General features: G+C 43.0%; 1 protein-coding gene across 5 annotated transcripts in view; it reads right to left on the reverse strand.

The window, feature by feature from the left end:
* The window catches only part of MAPRE2 (microtubule associated protein RP/EB family member 2), a 120827-nt gene that overhangs the window by 28306 nt on the left and 66972 nt on the right, over nt 1-25549 (reverse strand). For 4 of the 5 annotated variants that reach the window (XM_077352460.1, XM_077352459.1, XM_077352461.1 and 1 more), the window contains 2 exons: nt 20222-20349; nt 227-372 (listed from right to left, as the gene is read on the reverse strand). In XM_077352460.1, coding sequence (XP_077208575.1) covers nt 227-372; nt 20222-20342 — 267 coding nt within the window. In that variant the 5' untranslated portion in view covers nt 20343-20349. The remainder of the gene's footprint in view (nt 1-226; nt 373-20221; nt 20350-25549) is intronic. The other variant, XM_077352462.1, reaches the window with a different exon arrangement.

Consider the following 25549-nt stretch of genomic DNA (forward strand, 5'->3'; position numbering starts at 1 on the left):
ATGTACTTTTAAAATGTTTGCTATCTGACTAGTAGAGGAAATAAAACACTGAAGGCAACAGAAAAATTCTGTTGTAAATAAAAGGAAGTGCATTATTTGGACAGAATAGCCAACAGAGCCTATTTGCTCTACTGGGTAGACTTTGTTACATACAATCAGAAAGTGCATCCTCTGAAATATAATTTCACACTTCTGCAACAGAATATGTAAAATGATCTATATTTACCTTATCCACATTCATTCTTTTAAATGATGCTTGCAGAAGTTTGAAGTTATGAATGTACTCATGCTCCAGCTTTGCCTGGAATTTTACTTTCTTCAAGCTAATACACCCTGGGAACAACATATCCATGAACTGGCAGTAAGCTGCCCCTAAAAAAAGAGAGATTACATTTATATTCATTACAATGCAAATAACTGAGATAATAACTTCTCCCAAATTAAAACTTATCTATATTATTGCCTGCAGTGATCCAGTACAGTGCAGAAAATTCAAACCTAACTTATACATGTTGGTAGTGAACACTTTCAATATGAATATTTCCAACCTTATCTTTGTCTACTGGGCAAATCTCTATGGTGATTAGCCAGGAAGATGAAATAGCAATATTGAAAAATAATTATTGAAAAGTACAAGAAGAATCTCCAGGCTATGTAGAAAAGAGGATGAATGGAATACAAATGTTTTGACCCTCAAAAACGGTATAGATATAAGCGCCAACGTTTGTATGGCACTCAAGAGCTTGGTGTAGTAGTTAGGAGTGTGGACTTCTAATCTGGTGAGCTGGGTTCGATTCTGCACTCCCCCACATGCAACCAGCTGGATGACCTTGGGCTCGCCCCAGCACTGATAAAGCTGTTCGGCCAAGCGGGAATATTGAGGCTCTCTCAGCCTCACCTACCTCACAGGGTGTCTGTCGTGGGGGGAGAAAGGGGAAGGCGAATGTAAACCGCTTTGAGACTCCTTCAGGTAGAGAAAAGTGGCATATGAGAACCAACTCTTGTTATTCGAATACATTCAGGTATAATAAAGAGATTTTACATGAAATGAAATAAGATTGCTGCCGTGTGTTTTGATTTATGGAAACTTTATCATGGCTCAGAAATTCTTTCGGTGATCAGAAATGCAAAACAAGAAAACAAAAACATTCAAGGGGGCCAAGAAGGGGGCCAAGAAGACTACTCTGACCAGGGGGCCAAGAAGGGGGCCAAGAAGACTACTCTGATGAGTTTGGTCTTAGCAGAGTTAAAGATGAAAAGGAATTAGGAGGCTTGCCCTACTGCTCAATTCCAGTACACTGATTCCAGCAGGCTTAGAAAGGAGAATGTTTGCCTAGAATTACACTGTTTAGTAGGTTACTGAAGGACCCTGAATAAGGAGGCAAAAACACTGAAAGCTTCTTATAGAGCCTTTTGTCTATCCAAGATGAGGCATGCATTTCCCAGCCACCTCATCATACCCAAAGCAATCCATGTTAACTCTGTAACTACCAATAAATTGTCCACCTCACAGTCATCATTAAAGGTAAAGGTATCCCCTGTGCAAGCACCAGGTCTTGTCTGACCCTTGGGGTGACGCCCTCTAGCGTTTTCATGGCACACTCAATATGGGGTGGTTTGCCAGTGCCTTCCCCAGTCATTACCGTTTACCCCCCAGAAAGCTGGGTACTCATTTTACCGACCTCAGAAGGATGGAAGGCTGAGTCAACCTTGAGCCGGCTGCTGGGATTGAACTCCCAGCCTCATGGGCAGACAGCTTCAGACAGCATGTCTGCTGCCTTATCACTCAGCGCCACAAGAGGCTCTTAATTGCAGTCATCATTGAATGAGTTTAAATCTGATGTCGTTAATATATTTTTACATGTCTTCACAACATGTATCATAGAATCATAGAATAATAGAGTTGGAAGGGACCTCCTGGGTCATCTAGTCCAACACCTTGCACTAAGCAGGACACTCACAACCCTATCGCTCATCAACTGTAACCTAACACTCCCTTAAATCTTCACGGAATCAGCCTCTCTGTCAGATGGCTATCCAGCCTCTGTTTAAAAGTCCCCAAGGATGGCGAAGCCACCACTTCCCAAGAAAGCCTGTTCCACTGAGAAACTGTCAGGAACTTCTTCCGGATCTTGAGATGAAATTTCTTTTGAATTAATTTCATCCCATTGGTTCTGGTCTGTTTCCCCAGGGCAAGAGAGAACAACTCTGCTCCATCCTCTATAGCAGTGGTCCCCAACCTTTTTAGCACCAGGGACCGGTCGATGTTTGACAATTTTACTGAGGCCCGGCCGGGAGGGTAGTCTTTTGCTGAGGGATCCCGCCACTGCCGCCACCTGATCCCCTGCCTAACTTGCTTTCCTGCCGGTGCCCCTGACTACCCACCGCCCTCAGGGGGGCCCTGCCAGCAGCAGCTGCGCAGTGCCACGCCGAGGGGAAGCCCCAGCCATGGCGGCCGCTGGAAAGCATCAAAGGTGAGCCAGCAGAAGAGGGGCAGGGCAGCCCCCTAGGCAGCAGCCGGGGAGGAAAATGAGGAGGAGCCGCGGCCCAGTACCGACTGATCCATGGACTGGCATTGGTCACCGGACTGGGGGCTGGGGACCTCTGCTCTATATGGCAGTCTTTTAAATATTTGAAGATGGTTATCAAATCCCCTCTCAGTCATCTCCTCTCCAGGCTAAACAGACCAAGTTCCCCCAACCTTTCTTCTTCATACACCTTGGTTTCCAAACCCCTCACCATCTTTGTTGCCCTCCTCTGGACATGCTCCAGTTTGTCTACATCCCTCTTCAACTGGTGTGCCCCAAACTGAACACAGTACTCCTAGCGAGGCCAAACCAGAGCAGAGTAAAGCGGTACCAGAGTAAAGCGGTAACTTCCGTGATCTGGACACGATACTCCCTTTGATGCAGCCCAAAATCCCATTTGCATTTTTAGTCACCGAGTCACACTGTTGACTCATGTTCAATGTATGGTCTACTAAGACTCCTAGATCTTTTTTGCACATACTACTGCTGACAAGTCTCCCCCATCCTATATTGGTGTCTATGTTTTTTTCTACCTAAATGCAGAACTTAACATTTGTCCGTATTGAAGTTCATTTTATTCAGTTTAGACCTGTTCTCGAACCTATCAAGATCATCCTGTTCACATCACTGCTTTTTATCTGCTTTTATCACATCACTGCTTTGTGTTTCTTAGTCATATCCCGCTACATGATAATTTGGTCTCACTGAACCTTAATGGTTACAAGAAACTGCCTCTGCACTGATTAGGTCAGAAGAGACACAAATTAGTACTGGAGTCCTTCATTTTGGATAGTAGATTTTGATGGGTGAGATGAAGCAGAGCACAAGATCTGAAAGAAATGGTAAGGTTTACAAACATCCAACCTCCAGAATCACCTGGAATAAAGAACCCCATGTCCCTAGGAATTAACCAGAGTTGAACAAAAAGAGGTCACCTGCATAACATACAAGTCAGATCCTGCAGTGCATTGAGAAGCTATCGAGGAATGGTGGGCATGAGAGCCCACAGTGACCCAGGCCAAGACCCTGGGTGCTGGATGATAGGACCAGCCATTTCAGCCATGGGCTGGAATCCCACCTATCCCAACAAGCCATGGCATGAAGCTGACATAATGGCTGCTATGCTGACACATTCCCTGGTAATGCTGCTCAGTAGAGCAATGTGAACCCCCCTGATCAACCATATACCTTGTTCCACGATGAACCTGTTCTTGTATTGTTTTTTTTCTTTTCTTTTTTTATAATGCCAATAAAGGTACAATCGACTAAGTACAGAGGCCCACAGCTCATGCTATCAGGGAGGTATTTCTGAGCTGATTCACCCATCCCCAGACTGCCACACTTTGTGGGTGCTGTCCCCTTATCCCCGCCAAAGGACTCATTAGAATATGGGGTGCCAAGCGTTACACACTGATGCTTATGGACAGCCTTTGGTGGTTACCTTTTCTAGGCTCTGACCTGAATTTCCATCGTGAGGGCTTCCCAGAGGGCCCCTTCCATCCCCTCTGGGATCATCTGCTCAGCAAGGGATCTGCAACAAAATCCCATCGCTGGCCCGATCCCCAACTGACACCCTCCATCTGAGAGTGGCCTGGCCAAACGGTTGCTGGGTTCCCAGGAGAGCTGGCTATGAGCGCAGAGCGCCCTAGCCTGGGAACAGCCTTGCCAACAGCCGCTGTGGAGAGCAAGCTGCCCTGTGGCATGCTGGGCCAAGAGGCCAGGACCCACACACCTGGCGCCTTTACAGGCGTTCCACCCGCCTTGTTGACGCTATGGGCTGTGCATGCATGCAGCATGCACTGCAGTGGGCCACTGGGGCAGTCGCATCCGCCTCCAGCCAGCCCTTCGCAGCATCAACTGGTGGCTGCGGTGAGGCTTTGTCATGCATTACAATTACTCACTGGAGAGAGGTTTTCTGCATTAAAAGGTTATTATTTCATATTACAAGGATCCTGATGTAGAATTAAACGATTTTCTTGGGTCATATACCTGAAACAATCAGGTAGATTTTAGGGGAAATTATATGTTTTTTAGCAGTTTGAATGGGTGTGATTGAGACACGGGATGAACAGACATGCTACCAGGAACAAATATTCTGAGACATTTTAAATAATCTGATGCACTGGTCATTTTTGCTTCTAGCACTATTCATAAATGATTTTCTTAAAAATGAATGTATTTGATACAGTGTTACCTGGGAGTGGTGTTTGACTGAATTTTGTTCTCTTTCATGGAAATCCTTCCCCATATTCATGTATGGATAGACAGCAATGGAAAGTTCTCATGAGACCACAACACTGTTTAAAACCATTTTCTCCCTCATTAGTGTGTTTGGAAAGGAATGATGTTTGGAAAGGAAATTTTAAAGACAAACACACATACATCAAATCTCACCAATCATCCCTTTAAGAGACTGTAAGCAGAGCCAGACATCCTTTTCTGAAAGCAGTTCAGTATTTCCTTCAGAGCTTCTTGCGTGCTTTGGTTCCTCTGGGGTATTGATTTAGTTAGCACTGTTTTCAACATTCACAGGCTAGGTTACAGAACGTATTTGCAAACGTGGCTGTGTTAGCTATATGCATGAGTGACAACTACTTTTGACCCAATTAGAGTGCAGAAATTCTATACTGCCTTCTGTTCAGTTCTAGAGGCAGCAAACAGACAATTATGACAATGCCTATAGCTTCACTGACCTAGCAAACTAATTCTTTTGTGTTAACATCCTTTAAATTTTTATTAGGGAAGAAATCCTTTTTTTTTTTTTTTACTCATGATCAAGTGACTTCACAAAAGGGAATTCATTCTATATTTAAGGTAGGATAACTGGCCAAACAGCGTTTTAACATAGTGAAACTTTACGGGAACGAGACCGTTCCATGGATACCATCTGATGTAGCCAACAATGTGAATAAAAGTTGCTCACATCATCAGAATTTGAAATAGAATGATATACTCATCTACCCAATTGCTTCTAAAGAAAACAAACTCTCATACTTAAATTTCCTACAGAGATCTGGTTATTACCACATTTTCAAATAATTTCCTCAGTGGTATAGATGCTTATAATAAATCTCCACAACTTGTCCAATCAGGAATAACCTTATCCATTTACCATTCTCAAGAAAAATCATTTTTTTTTAGCATAGAAAAAAAGTTATCTGGGGGACAGAGTATCTAGGGAGGTATCCTCTACAAATGTCTAGTGTCTGCCAACATAGAAAAAAGTTATATGGGGGACACAGTTTTAGCGAAGTATCATCTACAAATCTCTAGTGTTTCCCAATCCACTGGACACTAGAGATTTGTAAAGGATACCTTACTGAATACTATGTCCCCCAGATAACTTTTTTCTATGCTAGAAAGAATTTGGTTCTTCATGAGAATGATAAATGGATAAGGCTATCCCTGATTGGACAAGTTGTGAAAATTTATAACAAGCATCTATGCCACCAAGGAATTTATACGAAAACACGGTAATAATCAGTTTGTGTTTTGGCTGTCCTACAATCAGTTTTGAATTAAAGACGTTTCTTCTTTAGAATTTCCCTGTAGATATTCTGCCAGCTTCTTTGGGGGGAGTGCAGTAGAGTCAGCTCTTCCCTCCCATTCCTTTTCCATTGTGTGTTATTTCAAGGCCACTAGAGACCAATCAGATGAGCAGAAAGTCATTCTGCCCCCCTAACTCCTCCCTTAGTTAAATTATATACACACAGTTAACCCCTACAACTGGAGAAATCACTCCGGGGCTCTGGAGTAACCCTGGTTGAAAATGACTGGAATAGATAAAATGCATTAAATGGTGCATTACCATAAAGGTAAAGTTAAAGCATCCCCTGTGCAAGCACCGAGTCATGTCTGACCCTTGGGGTGACGCCCTCTAGCATTTTCATGGCAGACTTAATACAGGGTGGTTTGCCATTCCCTTCCCCAGTCATTACCGTTTACCCCCCAGCAAGTTGGGTACTCATTTTACCTACTTCGGAAGGATGGAAGGCTGAGTCAACCTTGAGCCGGCTGTTGGGACTAAACTCCCAGCCTCATGGACAGAGGTTCAGCATGTCTGCTGCTTTACCACTCTGCTTCACAAGAAGCTCTTACCATAAAGAGCTCCAAATTGGACACATTTGGGTGGGCATAGTCCATACATTTTTTAAGCATAAGGAAGTCTACTTTCTAAATAATGAAAAATGAAAGCTGAAATTCATAGGAAACTGACTTCTGAGATGCCAGAGAGATCAGCAAATTAAATTAACTTAGAAGCAAGGATTTCATACTCTTGTCTAGCACTTTTTTCCCCTATGAAAGTAATAATTAATATCAATTTTGTTCTTCTGTTTAAAGTTAGACTATGCTTAAACCTTGGAGCAGATGAACAAAAAGGCATAATAGCCGAGATGCATATCTACTGCTCATGTATTGCAAAAACAAATATCTACACCTAAAATTTCCACTTGTACTAGAGTTCTTTCAAAAGCAGAAACACAAGAAAAAACTACAGTAGCCTTTTGTTCTTAGGAAAATTTATTGTATTCCTACTTGCATTACTGCTTATGCAACAAATCCCTAGCAGCAATTTCTTTCTGTAAATGGGCCTTCAGGGTATATCGGGAAATCCAAGCCTCAGTCCCTTTGAGCCACTGCCTCCAAGAATACTAAGCAGTCTCAAACATGTGGGTCCCTGAGGGTGAGTGCACAAGAAGATTAAAACCTTTAGAAAAATACACACAGGTTTATTGAGCCAATAAAATTAAAAAATATTACTGGGCAACAGTAATATTTAGAGTTAGTTAGTAAAGCTAACTTTTTCTTTCTGACACCTCAGGTGCATTAACAGGTGCACCATTCAGTGTAGAGTCCAGTCTCAAAGTTAATGCATCTATCCCATAGGATCAAAAGTAGTGTAGTGTTACCCTTAGCTAAGGCACAATTATAGTTTCTTGTTCTCTGGCATCAGGTGGTCTTCGAAATCCAGTCAGAGAGCTTGTTAAGTGGAGCTCTCCAGGAGGTGATGCAGTGTGCCCCTGGCTCCCTCCTCCCATCTAGTCACTGAACTGAGCACAGGTTTTTCTCTTGGATAACTAACCACGTTCTGATATCAAACCTTGAAAGAGATGCAGACAGTACTTATGAGAAAGGCTAATTAGAGACACTTGCAATCTGAAACAGACCCACTATTATTCATAGAATCATAGAATCATAGAGTTGGAAGGGGCCATACAGGCCATCTAGTCCAACCCCCTGCTCAACGCAGGATTAGCCCTAAGCATCCAAGAAAAGTGTGTATCCAACCTTTGCTTGAAGACTGCCAGTGAGCGGGAGCTCACCACCTCCTTAGGCAGCCTATTCCACTGCTGAACTACTCTGACTGTGAAAAAATTTTTTCCTGATATCTAGCCTATATCGTTGTACTTTTAGTTTAAACCCATTACTGTGTGTCCTTTCCTCTGCAGCCAATGGGAACAGCATCCTGCCCTCCTCCAAATGACAACCTTTCAAATACTTAAAGAGGGCTATCATGTCCCCTCTCAACCTCCTTTTCTCCAGGCTGAACATTCCCAAGTCCCTCAACCTATCTTCATAGGGCTTGGTCCCTTGGCCCCAGATCTTCCTCGTTGCTCTCCTTTGTACCCTTTCGATTTTATCTACGTCCTTCTTGAAGTGAGGCCTCCAGAACTGCACACAGTACTCCAGGTGTGGTCTGACCAGTGTCGTATACAATGGGACTATGACATCTTGTGATTTTGATGTGAACCCTTGATAAAACTAGGGTGATTTGCCTCACAGGATACATTATGGGAGAGGGATTCACAAGAACTTGTGTTTGTCATTTTGCATGCCAGTGAGCTAGAATAACAGTAAGACATATTGTTTTGGGAAGCTCTTCCACAAGTACAACTATGCCACGCAGATTTCTATTTGTGCATTGTTGGATTCAACCTACTGTATCCAGTAGCAAAGGGCTGGTCCCTGTGCAGTCTGCCAAATCTATGCCATATTGTTAACATGTATGTCATTCAGGGTTCTGCAAACTTTGGGGAACCAGAAAACTATCAGACTGGACTGTAGAAAAAACAACCTCTTCCTCCCCATCTTTAGTAGAGGGATCAGAAGTCAATAATTTCCCTCCTCCCCATTGAAAGCGGGGGAAGAAAGGAGAAGGAAATAGATGTGACCCCTTTTTCCTCTCCTTTTTACAATGGGACAGCAGAAGCTTTATTTTTGTTTCCCACTTTCAACAAATGTTTATGTGTACAGCTATACAAGTTTTGCTTTGCTTTAGCTTAATCCATGGCCTCTCAAATATTTTCTTCTCTTACCTTGCCATTAACTGTTGAATTTTGCTGGAAAAGGAGACTATTTACTAGAAGAAATCGCCTAGAAATGGTCCTGGTAGCAGTGAAAATTGTGCTTTACAAACGCACAGATGGGAGCAAAACAGCAGCATCTTGCAAAAAGTATGTATGATGTAATATTTTGGCAAGAACAGATGTAACTGTAAAGCAGTTTAGTTTTATAGCCACAGGTTTCCAGAATGCCCAAAATTGTAAAAGTAATTTTTAATATTGTTATTTATGAAAATTAGAGTAGGTCACAGATTTGATTTAGTTTTCTAGACATTCAGTTAATGAAAGTTTCTTTTAAAGGTAATTTAAATTAAAATATTTTCTCTGCCTCTTGCCACCCATGAAAACACATGTGTTGAGAGGATGCATCAAGTATATCAACTTGTTCATTAATTAAATAACTGATACACATCTGTCAGGAAATTTACCCCAATGCATGTGAGCCAGCTTGGTGTAGTTGTTAAGAGCAGTGGCTTCTAATCTGGAGAACCAGGTTTGATTCCTCATTCCTCCACATGCAGCCATCTGGGTGACCTTAGGTTAGTCACAGTACTGTTAGAGCTGTTCTCACAGAGCAGTTTCTCACACAGCTCTCTCAGCCTCACCTACCTCACCTACCTTTTTATCCGGAAAAATGTTTTCACAGTCAGAGTAGTTCAGCAGTGGAATAGGCTGCCTAAGGAGGTAGTGAACTCCCCCTCACTGGCAGTCTTCAAGCAAGCTTGGATACACACTTTTCTTGGATGCTTTAGGATGCTTAGGGCTGATCCTGCATTGAGCAGGGGGTTGGACTAGATGGCCTGTATAGCCCCTTCCAACTCTATGATTCTCACAGGTAGGTTGTGGGAAGAGGAAGGTAAGGCAATTGTAAGCCTCTTTAAGACTCCATCGGGCAGTGAAAAGTGGGGTATAAAAACCAACTCTTCTTCTGAATACCTAAAGAAAACCACAATAGACTCAAACTGGCTCTAGAGCACACTGTTTCTGTCATTGGAGGGCTATGTGCATATCTCTTAAGTAGCTGGGACAACCACGCAATGAGATAAATACTGTCCCCCCCATGCACTCATTTTTAAGTGGCAACATAGTCTCCATAGAGCACCTTTTAATTACCAAGCACACAGATATCTATTGGTGGGAGAATGCCTGCCATTACCTGAAACAAGCCAACCATAACGTGTGACTGCTCCTCCCCCCCCCCCCCCCACAATCTCCTATGTTTCCTCTCTTGTGTCAGTTGCTCATGGGCCTGATGAGAGCCCTGACAGGTCCAGCTTGCTGGCCATAAATCTGACACCTCTGCTCTAGGATTCACTTAACCCCTTTCTTTCACCAAGCTGCAGCTGCAATCCAGACCCTGGTTATTTGAGGGGAAAGTTACCCTGTTCTTAACAACTGAATGTCAACAACAACCTTAAATCAGAGGAACCCTAAACCTACATGTTGAAAACTGTAATATGTAGCTCAAGCTCTAGAAGTGTGTAAAGCTGTCTCCGCCTAATCCCACTTACCCAAAGCATGGAAGCCAATTCATGTTAAATTTATACTATTTGTCTGTTGTGTCAAGGACCTTCATCATGGAGGAAAGATTCTTAAAAGTGTAGCAGCTATCAGAATTTAGGTCCAGGCTTCAAGAAAGTGGCTTTCTTGCATACACATATCCTTATTACACCACAGCTAAATTGGCAGTCTTTAGAACACATATAATATGAACCCGAGTCCGCCGGTTGTTCCTCTCTTACACTATCAGTTTTGAAATACAAAGACTAGCATTTACAAGGCTTGAAGGATAAGGCAATGATAAAGAAGCATGCTTTATTTCTGTCTAATGTAAACATTTACATGATTGAGTTGAGAAACACAGCCGTTAAGATCACAGGTTTATCTATGGTTTATCTATTGGGGAAGCATCTGTGGCTTGGTGGTAATGCATATGCTTTGTATGGAGAAGGCCCCACCTACATCTCTGACATCTCCATTAAAAGAACTAGATAGTGGGTGATGTGAAGCAGGGGTAGTCAAACTGTAGTCCTCCAGTTGTTCATGGACTACAATTCCCATGAGCCCCTGCCAGTGTTTGCTGGGAATTGCTCATGGGAATTGTAGTCCATGAACATCTGGAGGTTGACTGCCCCTGATGTGAAGGACCTCGACCGAAGACCTTGGAGAGCTACAGTCTGAGTGGACAATGCTACCATGGGCAGCCCAATGTTCTGACACAGTATAAGGCAGCTTTTTTGTATTTTTTGTAAATATCACTAATGAGACACTGGCCATTCTTTGGGCAGCTAAAAACACATTACATTTAATCAGGCACACAGGAAATAGTTAGGGCTTGATCCAGGGCTAGATCCAGACTAACTGGCAACTTTGCACTGATTTCTCCTTCCTATCGCAAACTTTTTCTACACGCTGTTATCAGGGAACTCTGTTTCTCAGGAATAGCATTTTGTGGAGATCAGTGGGCTTCATCAAGAGGGTAGAGGAAAGAAAGCTCCATGCTGCTGATGGAAGTAATCTGGAACCAACCCTCTGTCCCTTGGTTATCCAAAGAAAAGCTTTCTTTGAACTAACTGCTTCCAAATCTTTTCCCTTGTCCTAAAGCTACTCCCCTCTCCACACAGAGGAAATCTATCTAGTTCAGGCACGATGTCTCCGATGTAGTGAGAAAGGATTTTTTTTGGGGGGGTGGGGGTGTTCATAAGAGATGTGACTTTAGTTTCTGAGCTATCCAATAAAGAAGAATGCTGTTGTCCAACTAAAGCAATCAATAATTGTAGCACCTCCAGCACAATAATATTAAAAACTGCTTATATAACCAGATGCTTGGAGTTTATGCTACTTATCCAGTGTGTTGCTGTTATAAGCAGAAGTTAAAAGGTCATGCTAATCATCTTCAATTATGAACCCAACATTTAAAATTTAGATCTAGGAGGCACACGATTTTCATAATTGAGTTCCAGAAGGCTGGCAAGCCCCACCCTCAATCCTGACACCCACCACAATAAGGTGATGTTATAAAAAATCTGCCTACAAGCAGCTTTATTAACATGTTGCAAGCATTCTCTGCAGGCATTTTGTGTCTAATATCTTATCTCTGCATAGAAAAGTGGACAAAAAACTAGGGATCATTATCTAGAGCAGGGGTAGTCAACCTGTGGTCCTCCAGATGTTCATGGACTACAATTCCCATGAGCCCCTGCCAGCATTTGCCACCATTACAGCAGGAATTCTCCACTGATTAAACATGTTATTTTTTTATTTTATTTATTGACACAATTCATAGCATAGTAATGATAATATAGAACAGGGTCCATAAATGCTTTTTATGATGAAAGTTAGTAGCATCAGCCAGCATGAGGTAAAGGTAGGTAAAGGTATCCCCTGTGCAAGCACTGGATCATGTCTGACCCTTGGGGTGACGCCCTCCAGCGTTTTCATGGCAGACTCAATACGGGGTGGTTTGCCAGTGCCTTCCCCAGTCATTACCGTTTAAAGGTAAAGGTAAAGGTATCCCCTGTGCAAGCACCGGGTCATGTCTGACCCTTGGGGTGACGCCTTCCAGCGTTTTCATGGCAGACTCAATACGGGGTGGTTTGCCAGTGCCTTCCCCAGTCATGACCGTTTACCCCCCAGCAAGCTGGGTACTCATTTTACCAACCTCGGAAGGATGGAAGGCTGAGTCAACCTTGAGCCGGCTGCTGGGATTGAACTCCCAGCCTCATGGGCAAAGCTTTCAGACGGCTGCCTTACCACTCTGCGCCACAAGAGGCTCTTCTGCACCACAAGAGGCTCTTCTGCGCCACAAGAGGCTCTTGGGCAGAGCTTTCAAGACAGCATTTCTGCTGCCTTACCACCCTGTGCCACAAGAGGCTCAGCCAGTATACAGCACCGCTATTTGTAAAAGAAAACTTATGCTGGTCTGTTGCAACAAGGGAACAGAACTTTCCTTTTTAAAGCCATCACTACCTTTGAACCAACCAGGGAAGGTTGTTTTATAGTTAACATCTTGTCTTGCTTCACAAATAATAGAGGGTGAGCAGAACTGCTGGGTTGTACACTGGAAATGTTTTACTTTTGCTTATATATTCCCACTGTCATGATGGTCAGTTCACAGTCTGAAGAAGAGTGCTTGCACTCAGAAGCTCATGCCCTGAATAAATCTTTGTTGGTCTTAAAGGTGCCACTGGACTCTGATTATATTTAGGAAACGTTTTAGTTGACCTATATATCTGAATCCACTGGAAGTGGCACAGACATTCCAGACTTTGTCCCATAATCCAGAATGGCAGCTAGGCTTGCTTCACCTCCGTTGAGCTCTCTAGCATACAAACCCAACAGATGCAACCAGATCACTCAGATAACTAACTCCAAGCTTTTGCACACAACTTGTAAGGCCTAGTGAGGCTTCAGGGCTTTCCAGATCATACTGGGACCCCTCAGATTTGGAATGTCTGATTCAAATATAATAATGGTTCTACTTCCACTTAAGCAGAATCCCCAGTCTGGTATTGCATCACCTATTTGTTTGACCAAATAGCTGACAGAAGCTCAACTAATGTGCTATTCGACTCTATCTACTAGTTGATATTACACAACATCTAGAGCTATTGGGAATCACATACCGGGTTTGTTTATGAATCCTAAGGTTTCCAGATTTTGATGTTAGTTAAGAATAATTAGCTGATACACAACTTATTTTTTTAGATTGAAGTTATGTTGGTACAGACATCATGAGGAGGAACCCATGGCCTTATATATAAAAATTTCTTGTCCTGACCACACAGCATAGGAAATAAAATAATGTGTATAAATGCGTATAAAATTACAATCCTTATCAAAAATTAAAAATTTAACAACGTTTTAGTATAATGTCAATTTCAATTATAATACTTTGTTTCCCCACTTTTTAATTTCAGAGAAAAAGACCTGGTTGGGAAAAATATATAATACTCTCTGAATGTGTGTTTGCTTACTGTATTTCTGACCATTGAGGAAAGCTGCAGAGGCTGAAATACATCCGATTCCATGTAGTTCATAGGATCTGCTCATGTTTTTAATTTGATATGTGTACACTATATAATAAATGTTTAATTTGTTATAATACCAAGGCCTAGCCCAGAGGCATATTCAGTAGCAACAGGCCTGCCTGAGGCATACCAGGAATTAAGTAAAGGCATCTGTCCAGTAATTTTTTCTATAGCCTGAATTGGTTTTTAGTATTTGAATCAGTAATAATGTTTGGGCAACTTCTCCTAGAGCCATATTTTGTGTCATTTTATGATGTGCATCCACATACTACATCATTTTATTTTCCATTTTTTAAGAAAAAACAAGGGTGTAACTAACACATAACTTTCAATTTATCATTTGTAGCTTGTAAACCACCCTGGATACCACCCTAAATTAATATAGGCGGAGTGGGAAAGGGCTGTTTACAGCATACATATGTGCAGTACTCTCGAGTTCTGAGTACGTGTTTCTTCCTGTTAAGTAGGCAGAGTTCAGCATAAGGTCCCCTGTGCTTTCTGCAGCCTGGTGTAATAATTACAAACTGGGTGATCTCAGCTCTATAGTGTCTAAATATAGCCTGCAACTCTATTAACCCTGCTTTTGAGAAAATGAAAGCTGGAAAGCCTTCCCGACCATACAAAAGATCTAAAATTCTTCGGTCTGGGTGTGACCATGCTGTCATTGGAAAATTAGTTTCTGCTTACAGACTTAAGTGAGAAATATTTCTGCAAATGAATTATTTGTGGGGGAGGGGGATTCTGGCATGATGTCAGAATGTTCTCATAAAGGCACAGGCTGGAATGCAACACTTAAATTCCAAAGAATTATGTTTAAGGGCTGTTTACACTTGCCCACAAAAATTGGTTCCATTCAACTATAGATCCTGTACATACTTAGTGTCCCTTGCTGTCACCAAGCTGTACACCCATCAGGTCACTACCTAACAGAATCTACAACAATACTGTGCTAAAAGACAAAACAAGAATTACTCAGCCTTACAATGCTAATCAAAACATGTGCATATCACACATTGCCTAGCAGGAGGGCAGCTAAATAGCCTGCAGGAAGAAAAAACACCACACCAATATTTTGGAAAATAAAGGCCACAGCTTTATTCACTCCTAGCAAGGAGAGTTGGCGTGGCATGAGGAAGAATCCTACAAAGAACCGGTCAGCAGACCGGGGATAATCAAGGTCTCAGATGGCGCCCTGGAGAACCAGCCTAGGCGTAAGCCTATAGAATGGAAAGCTCCTTGCCATCCAAAACCCACATCCCAGGGAGGTGGCTTGACAGAGATCTTTCGGGCGTAAGCCTCTGTCTGTCTCCCTAAACCACCTGGCAATGCGAGCCTGCCTACCCAGCCGGGTTGACATTTCGCTCGCATACGTGCCGATCTCTTAAAGAGACCCCCAATGACGGAGGAGAAACAGATATGCAAACCTGTTTCCTCCAAAAAGGATTCTCCCCATGCCAACCCGCTGCTGTGACAAAACAGTATAAACCCTAACAAATAACCTCTAAATACATTTGTTCGCAAACAAACCCGAGAAAAAAGGGGGGAGGGGGGGAAGCTTCTCGCAGCCGCGTTAAGGGAGGAAAGAGGCCGAGCACGCTTGCCCGGCCCCTTAAATAGGCGTCAGCGACGCCCACTCCTCCCCCTCCCAAGAGGCGCGATGCGCCTCTACAGCCTCATCCCGAGGCACTAGCTGTAAGGCGCGTCAGCATAGCCGCGCCTTTTCTTCGCTGCCAGCTCGCACCTCCGCGGCAGCAGTGGAGGAGCCTCGGTAAGTCCCGGCTCTCATTAATATAGATTGTGTCAAAACACATAAGACAACAGGCTCAAAATTTAAGCTTTGCCTGCCCACAGTTCTTCTCTAGTATATTTGACTGTATACGTAAACCAAGGGAAAACTTCCTTCCCTCTCTATACTCTTGCGGCTTCTGGGCTCTACTGGGATTGTGATCAATGCTGCTGCAGTCTGTCCAATCAATGGGGACATAAACAGAATTAGTGGCTGTCTCCACTTTCCCTGACACATTAGGACACAACTTCCAAAGTATCCATGGTGCACCCTGGGAAATGTACCCATACAGGGTTCTTGATCATTAAGACTTCAGACCCCTGGGACAGTACATTTTTCAGAGTGCATTTTAGGTTTCAAGGCAGAGAAGATAACTGCTCCTTGAAAGACTTACAAATCTTTAATCCCTTCCTCTAATCGCTACCCAACTGCTCAATCACCACAGCAGCTGATTCATATGTCCTGTTTTGTTAGCTTGGTTCTAGTCATCACAACTGGCTACAAGAGACTGGAGTTGGTGTGGGGGGGGGGAGAGATTGGTGTAATGATTAAGAGTGGCTGCTTCTAATCTGGAAAGCTAGGTTTGAATTCCCAGTCCTCCACGTGCAATCAGATGGGTAACTGGGAAGGAACTGGAGAAAGCAGAGAAGAAAGATGTATCCAGCTGCAAGTGAGCTATGAAGCTTGTCAGCTCTCTAGAGACTTCAGCAAAGAAACAGCAATTCCACTTATGTAGAGTAGCAAAACAAATAGCTTGCTTGCAATGCCGCCTACAAACTTACCCCCCCCCCAAAAAAAAACAAGAAAAGAAATCCAAATCTCCAGGAATATCTCCAACCCAGGCACCCAGCCGGTTGCATATAAAACAGCTCTTAGGCTAGAGGTAGTCTATAAAAACAATTGAAAATGAAAGGATAACCCAGCGCTCAAAGGTCCATGGAGGGGTTTCTTGGAAAACACCGACAGGCACATATGCCCATCAACTGCTAACACTGACTTTTTATTCTCTCCTTTAGGAATACATGGGGAGGGCTGTAAGTTCTTGCTCATCAGCGCTGACTTGTAGAGGCTTCTGGATCCCGGCTGCGGATCCACTCCTCTTCATATAAGTCAGACAACAGGAAAATATCTATCAGACTGTCTTCCTCACCCTGCCTCTTCCTTCTCTCCATCTGTCCACTGTCTTCTGAAGTTGTCCACACAAGCGCTTGTCCCTGCCATGCCAGCATCAATGCCTTGCCTCTCTCTGCCCATCCATTTCTTCTGCTAGGTGGGTACAGGGAGTCCAAAGGCTACTCCAAGGCACTAGTGGGGACACTGCCTCTTGGCAGAGACAGACCATCACCACCAGGCTACTATGGGCCTTTTGATCCCCTAATGTTGATGTCACCTCTGGACAATTAGTGGAAGAGGACCCTGGCCATCACCTCTGTCTCACAGTCTAGCACTTAGGAGAGCAAGGGGAGCTTTGGGGGTGGGAGGAAGGACAATACAAAGGCCATATTCCACTACTAAGAAAGCCCTGTCTTTAGCTGAAGCCCACCTCACCTCTGCAGGCAGGGGGACACAGAGTTGTGCTTGGGAGGAATATCTGAACTGATGGTCTGGACTAGCGATCCCCAAACTGTGGGCCGTGGACCACATGTGGTCCTTCGACTAATTGGAGGTGGGCCCCAAAGGACGCCTTCTCCCCCCCCCCGGCCCTTTACAACACACTTCGGGTGTCATTGTCTCCCATCACTCCCAGATGGGACTATCTCGTTGCAGAGAAACAAGCTCAGGGTTCCCATTGATTTGTCATTGTCATGAGTTAAAATTTCCATGAAAATAAAATGTTCCTTATGTTCATTGTTGTGGCATGTCTGTATCTTATTTTGAAGGGATGTTTAAACATTACCATAGTGATCAAAGAGCGTTAGGGCAGTGGTTGAGAGTAGAGGAGTAAACTACCCCCCCATGGGCCTCAGTAAAAGGCGTTGAGTGGTCCCCGGCGATAAAAAGGTTGGGGACCACTGGTCTGGACAACAGAATGGTCCTTGCAAATACATGTCACTGTCCTGTGACCAAAATAAATCCAGGCTGAACTGAAATAAACAACCTAACTAAAACCTACTCAGCCATACATTCATACAAACTAGTTTTGCATCCAGCAACAGAGGAATATCTCAAACAACAAAACAGAGCTACAGGCTAATGTGTCTCAATAAGCTGTGATATCTAGTTGATTTCCCATTCCTAGGACACAAGAATCTTCAGATTCTAACCTAGTTAAGACATTCAGCACTCACCATGAAATATGGTACAGTCTGTGGTACTTTACATGATGTCTGTCATTGCACTGACCTTAATGCTCAAAATGAACTCATCAATCCACAATATTCACAACTCATCTGAAGACATTGCTAAAACCTACCAGTCTCGGTAAGTCAAATCTACAACTTGCTTTAGCAGCAGCTCAGTTCAAACACTATGGAAAAACTCAGCTTGGTCTAATCATAGCTGAGAACCCCAATAATTGATTGAAAGTTCAGTCGACAAAGCAGATAATGGTCTAGTACAGGAGTGGCCAAACTGTGGTTCTCCCGATGTCCATGGACTACAATTACCATAAGCCCCTGCCAGCAAAGTAAGGGGACTCTCCAGGTCTGCAGAAAAATCCAGGTTTTAAGAAATAATTTGAGAGTATACTCCTCTGGAATTAATAATTCGTTACTTGTCCAGATGCCACCAAAAGAAGGTTGCTAGAGGAGTCTGAGTGGCACTATGGATTGTTATTAGTCATGTAAAACTTGGAGGGGGGAGGCATGGAGCAGTGATAGCCACCTGAGGCAGGTGATGAGGGAAAGCTGGTTCCATCTCACCTCCCCTGCCTGCTTTCTCTCCCCTAATTACTCTGGCTTGCCTTCCCCAACCTCCTGCTTCCTTTTTTGACTGTGTTTTAGCTCACTTGGTTCTGGGCAGAGGGAGGCAAGCCAGAAATGGTGCTGATCGGGACAAGCAGGAGCCACAGGGAAGAAGAGGAAAATGGGAAAGAGCTGATCTAATTATATTTTAAGCAGCCTTAAGCACAGATATTGAGGGCTATGATCACATATTGTGCATATCATTTTATTTTAGCAAAAGGAAGCTATCGTGAAATATTTTTAGAGAATGTTTCAATAAATATTGTAAAGTAATAAAATCAAATATTTAAAAAACAATGTAAAATATAATCATGCAAACTACAAGGCTGTTTTCTTTTCACAGTAAGCCACACCCTCATAAATTATAACCTGCTAAAGCACCCATTATTTCTGAATAGATTTCTCTTGTCTCCATCAGCCCAATTTAGAAGACCTCCTTTATGTTCACAGCATAAGGGAACCACTCATAGCAAATGTCAAATGTGCAGGGGGGGGGAGAAAAGAAAATGCATCTAGTACATATTAGAAAGACCTCGAAGCAATGTAATAATGATTGCTGAAAATCCATTACATCCTTTCTCATTTCACATCATTACTCTTGTGAGCTTTTTATATCCCATAAAATGGCTGCCAGGCAACTTGAATACTGCAGTAGATTTTCATTCATCTAGACTCACACCGGAGACTTGCTCTTACAGTATTCAGCTACTTGAACTCCCATACAGTATTTTGTTTATTATTTCCTCCACAAAATGTTGTTGTTGTTTACCTTTTGCAACCCACTGCATGACGATTGCTCCTGATTTTCATGTATTTTACTCACAAATCACATTGCCTTCTGCAACTTCAATCTCTTTCAAACTTCCTTTTTCCACTGCAGATGCAGCAATCCCCTCGTTTATTACAAAACTTCTAAGGAGTACTATAAAGCTGTTCTGAAAGAGCAGTAATATCCGGGCTCTCTAAGCTTCACCTACCTCACAGGGTGTCTGTTGTTGGGAGAGGAAAAGGAAGGAGATTCTAAGCCGCTTTGAGACTCCTTCGGGTAGAGAAAAGCGGCATATAAAAACCAACTCTTCTTCTACTTTAGTTGCTGTGGCAAAGCACACAAAGAGTGCATCTCCAAAGGGGCTGAGCACAACACAATTGGCCTCAACTATGCTGTCACAACAAGCCAAATAAGAAGTCACAACAAGAGCTACCTGTACCACACAAAAAAGAAAATGAAGTGGCCTTGTGCCCAAAAATTCTAGAAGTGGCTTGGAAATAAGGCTTATGTCAATTCCAGTGGTCCATCAACCACCTGAGGACCTGACTCATTATTCCAAAGCCTTGGATCCATATGTCTGGATAACTCACACATCTGCCCACACGAATCATTAGCTTGAGTAAAGTGTAGATCCACACTAAATATAAAAATATGAAATTTAATTGAAATACTTCAAATCTGTGCATCACCCCTCCAATAGATTCTTCAACAAACAGAATTGCTAAGACATTCAGATACTCTACAACAAATAGGATCCAGTAAAAACAGGGTAAAAGAAAAGAGAGAAAACATTCTGGTAAATGTAGGTACATAACTGAATGTCTAATGGTTAAAAACACATATGTAAAAGCTGTGGCTTACCTGAACATAGTTGTTCGACTTTTGTGTAATTTAAAGCTAATATATCATTCACCCATGCAATGATGTCATGTCTGCTCATAGTTTCTTGGGTTATAGAGGTAGAATACACGTTGACCGCCATTCCCCAGCTGCAAGTTAAAACAGATAAGATGTATACTGAGAACATGGTTGTACTTCAAAATATACAGCCTAGCTTTGATCCATGTTGATATGATTAAACCGTTCTTGAGGTTCTCCAAGATCAGTGTAGTTCTTCCTTCAGTGACAGTTTTCCAATTACATCCTGAAACACTGTGGGATTGACAGCACATATATCAGTAAGTATAATACAAAGCAAATCTAAAGCCCACAGAATCTTGGCTGGATGGACAAGCTCACAGATCTCACAAAAAATGGCCATACTAACTAGTCAGGTCAATGGAAGATCAACGCAAGAATTTCAAGAACATTATTACCTGGCATTTCTCAGTAAATAGATTTAAGGGTGAGCAATGGTGAACCAATACTACCAAATTAATGTTGGGGAGGAAATACCAATTTCCTGTATTTGTTTTTTCTATATGTAACATACCACTTTTCTTCTTTTATTAAATTAAATTTAAAAAATAATCTTTCTCACATACTTCTGTGTATATAAGAACTCATATTACTCAAGAAGACATACTGAAAAAAGTGTTATCCTCCACTATTAACTAGGATTTGGGAATATAAATGTTAATGCCCACAGGCAGCTCCAATAGGCTTAGAGACTCAGCATGGATTTCACAAGAACAAGTCATGTCAGACCAACCTTATCTCTTTTTTTGAGAAAGTGACCACCTTGCTGGATCAGGGGAATGCCATGGACATAGTTTATCTGGATTTCAGTAAATCTTTTGATAAGGTTCCACATGATATTCTTGTTCACAAGTTGGTAAAATGCGGTATAGATCTTAATTCTGTCAGGTCGATCAATAACTGGTTGACAAATCGTACCCCTGATACGGTACTTGTTGATGGTTCAGCATCTTCTTGGAAAAGAGTGACAAGTGGAGTACCCCAAGGATCTGTCCTGGGGCCTGTGTTGTTCAACATATCTATAAATGATTTGGATGAGGAATTAGAGGGGTAGCAAACACAACTGAAGGGGTAGCAAACACAACTGAAGACAGCAACAGAATACAGGATGATCTTGATAGGCTCGAGAAGTGGGCTAAACTGAATAAAATGAAATTCAATAGAGACAAATGTAAACTTCTGCATTTAGGTAGGAAAAAACAAATACACCAATATAAGATGGGGGAGACTTGTCTTGGCAGTAGCATGTGCAAAAAGATTTTAGGATTCTTAGTAGACCATACATTGAACATGAGTCAGCAGTGTGACTCAGTGGCTAAAAAGGCAAATGGGATTTTGGGCTGTATCAAACGTATTGCGTCCAGATCACAGGAGTGGTAACGCTTTACTGTGCTCTGGTTCAGCCTCACTTGGAGTACTGTGTTCAGTTTTGGGCACCCCACTTGAAGAGGGATGTTGACAAACTGGAACATCTCCAGAGGAGGGCAAGAAAGATGGAGAGGGTTTGGAGACCAAGACATATGAAGAAAGGTTGGGGGAGCTTGGTCTGTTTAGCCAAGAGAAGAGACGACTGAGAGGGGATCTGATAACCATCTTCAAGTATTTAAAAGGGTGCCATATGGAGGATGGAGCAGAATTGTTCTCTCTTGCCCCAGAGGGACAGACCAGAACGAATGGGATGAAATTAATTCAAAAGAAATTAGTTCCTGACAGTTAGAGTGGTTTCTCAGTGGAACAAGCTTCCTTGGGAGGTGGTGGGTTCTCCATTTTTGGAAATTTCTAAACAGAGGCTAGATAGCTATCTCACGGAGAGGCTAATTCTGTGAAGACAAAGGGGTGGCATGTTACAGTAGATGAGCGATAGGGATATGAGTATCCTGCATAGTGCAGTAGGTTGGACTAGATTACCCCTGAGGTCCCTTCCAACTCTATTATTCTATGATCTTATGATTTTATTATTCTAGATAGGTCTAAATAATAATGTACCGTTATTTTTCACTGTTCAGCTCATTCCTGATGCTCAACATGTTTATTGAAAGTTTTACACAACCACACAAAAGACACAAAACCTATAAAACATTACCACCAACACCACTTAACCCCCGATAACAAATAATAATAAAGACAACCTCCCCCCAAAACCAAAAACATATAATAAAAACAACAAAAATATTTATAAAAGACCTCTGACCATCTACAAATCAGATCATTCCTAACAGATATGGCTACTTAGCATTTTAGAAGGCTATTTGTTTTCACTTTGTCAATATATTTAGGCCATAACACCACGAATACTTTCATAAGAAACAGATACATCAACTAGAAGGTACAAGATGCCATAACCTACTAGCACAGTATTCAATGGCACTTCAGTGACCTCACACTTTGTGGTTTATAAAGGCATGAGGCATTCCCCAATGTACATTTACAGTTTCAAATTTTTATAAAATAAAAATAATTAAACACAGCATCCATTTTTATTGTATATGTGGCTTGCTAGTATGGACCATATTGACATCTGGAACTTACCTGACACATACACTGGTTGATGTAATATTCCACCAGTCTATTTGAGTAGGCAGAGCAGAGTGCTCTTCGAGGGGTACAGTCAAACAGTCTCTCAGATACACCAAGCTCAGATTGCGAAAGGCCTTAAAGGTTAATATCAAAACACTGATCTTAATCCAAAATTCAACTGGGAATCAGTGCAGTTGCTTAAGGGCTGGCTGAATATGTGTCCTTCAGCGTGCATTCTGGACCAGTTGCAGTTTCTCGATCAGTGATAAGGGCAAGCCAATGTAGAACGAGTTACAGCAATCTAGCCTGGAGGTGACCATGACATGGTGCTCTTAGGCCAGGTAGGCCATTAGTAGCTTGACTTGGTGGAGATGCAAAAATGCCAGCTGCGCTATCCTAGTGACCTGAGCTTCCGTCAAGAGGGGGGCATCAACATGCCCAAATTCCTAGCATACTGTGCAGCAATCTGCTGCAAACTGACAAGGCAGGGTCCTTTTCTGCCCAGTCTCATGACCTCAGTCTTGGAGGAGTTGAGTTTCAAGTGATTTTGCTTGAGCTAAACTGTCACTGCTTACAAGCATCTGGTGAATGTTTCAGGGGCAGAGTTGGGATGACAGTCCATTAGGAAAGAGAGCTGGTTGTCATCAGAATACTGGTGGCACCCAAGCCCAGCCCCATACCAGCTGGGCAAGTGAGTGCATAAGTACGTAAATAAGGTGGGCAAAGGGACTATACCCTATGGTACTTCACATGGGAGTGGGCAGCATTAAGATTGAGTCTCCTCTACTGCAACCCTTCCGTGGCCCTGGAGAAAGGAGATCAGCCACTGTAGGGCAGTCACCTGTATTCCAGTGTCAACAAGGCAGTGAACAAGAAGCTCATGGTCTACCATGTTGAATGCTGCTATGAGGTCAAACAACATGAGTAGCACTCACCTGCCTCAGTCCAGCTGTTGCCAGACGTCATCCATCAGGGCAATCAGGGCCATCTCTACCCTATATCCAGGATGTAAACCAGACTGGATCCCATACAACAAATATACACTTTTAACTAACTACCATCTGGACTTTTGGAGCCATTCCATGCCGAAGGGACTTGGGATTGGGGACTTTTCTCCATTGACTTCCTCACCACATTAGAGAATAGGCCAAGGTGTAAGGCTGCTATGGCCCTCTGGTTTTCAGCCCACTAAGTATGAGTCATCTCACTGAACTCCTGACAGACCTGCCTGGGTGACTGTGCTGGGTTATAGTTTCTCTGCTTAGAGCCTGTCAATCTAAGCTATAGACCCATTATGCACGAGCCAGAATGCCCGAAGTGGCGGCGACAGGACTTCGGGGAAAATCCCCGATTATGCCTGACATCGCTGCCATCTAGAGCCCAGCCCGGCCCAGGGCCACAGAAGGCCCGCGTTATGGAAACGCGGGAACTTCCGCAGCTTCCTGATACTGTGGGCGCCTGCAGGGGCTGGGGTGGGCCAGCGCTGTGCATAATTGCCAGCGCTGGGCCTTTCGGCCCGCCCAGCCCCAACCTACGGTGTCCCTGTAGGGACACCGCATGCTGCTGCGGGCTCTGCGGAGCCGGTAGGGATGTTCCCCTGCCCCCACCAAAGCGTGTGGAGGGGGCCCAGTCGCCCCACTCCCCCTGGCCCCTCTCCACCCCCCCAGCCACTGCTGCTTACCCCGCTAGCCCCGGCGCAAAGCGCATGTGCGCACACTACACCGGGGCAGCCAGGAATGGCAGGGCATCCTGCCTCGCCGCAACGGCACGGCAGCAGCACAGAGTAGATGCCATCGTGCATAAAGGGTCATAGCTAGGCTGCAAATCCTAAAGTAACTGCCAGAGTTCAAGTCTATAAACCTATCCATAGTATCCTGTTTCATTTCTTTCCAATTTTTTAAACAAAATTACTGTGGAGTGGTACAGGTGCCCACATTCTAACACAGGAGATTCAAGGTTCAAAACATACTGAGTCATGATGTTTACTGTCTTCAATAAAGTTTTCTCATTCACCCCTTCTCTCTTAACAGTTTTCCTAAGGCTAAAAGAAATATATAAATGGCAAATAAGCCAGAGCCCTAGTGCAAGAAATTTATATTACGGCAGCTTGTTGTACTTCCCAAAAGCGGAACACAAAGACAAATTTGGCAGAGGAATTTCCCAGAATTTGTTTTTTGGGGGCCCGTTCCTTTCCAAAGCCAAGCACACACTACTAATAATACAACTATACAGAACTCCCAAGAACATCTTAGAATGTTGGTAAACTGTACTTGAACAATATATAATTAGAATAAAATGTATATCATGAAAATATCAATAGCAATGTGCATGCGTAGGTACATTTACCAAAACAAAAGAACTTTTACCTGGTAAGAGTAACAGAATTGGATCCTGGCAGACATTCTTGGGCAGAATTCTATAACCACAGTTGTAGTTATAATTTGCGCTGTACTTTTGTGGTTGAATTACTATGGTTGTAGAATTCTTTTTAATAGATGACTCAAAAAGATTCCACAGTTAGACTTTTCCCATTGATATCAAAGGGTCAGGAGGCCAATGTACGGGAGAAGCCATTCTCAGTTCACAAATGGAATGCAGAACAAGTCCACTCAAAGTGTCTTTGTGGTTTTTTTTTTTTACTTAGAGAACAATGCTGTGAACTAGAAGGCAGCGGTAAGATGCTGTCTAGCAACAATGAAACATAACAGATTAAATGGCCAAAAGGGAGAAAAACCCTTAATTCTGCAACACATT

This window comes from Paroedura picta, chromosome 9, assembly GCF_049243985.1.
Source record: "Paroedura picta isolate Pp20150507F chromosome 9, Ppicta_v3.0, whole genome shotgun sequence".
Classification (NCBI taxonomy): Eukaryota; Metazoa; Chordata; class Lepidosauria; order Squamata; family Gekkonidae; genus Paroedura; species Paroedura picta.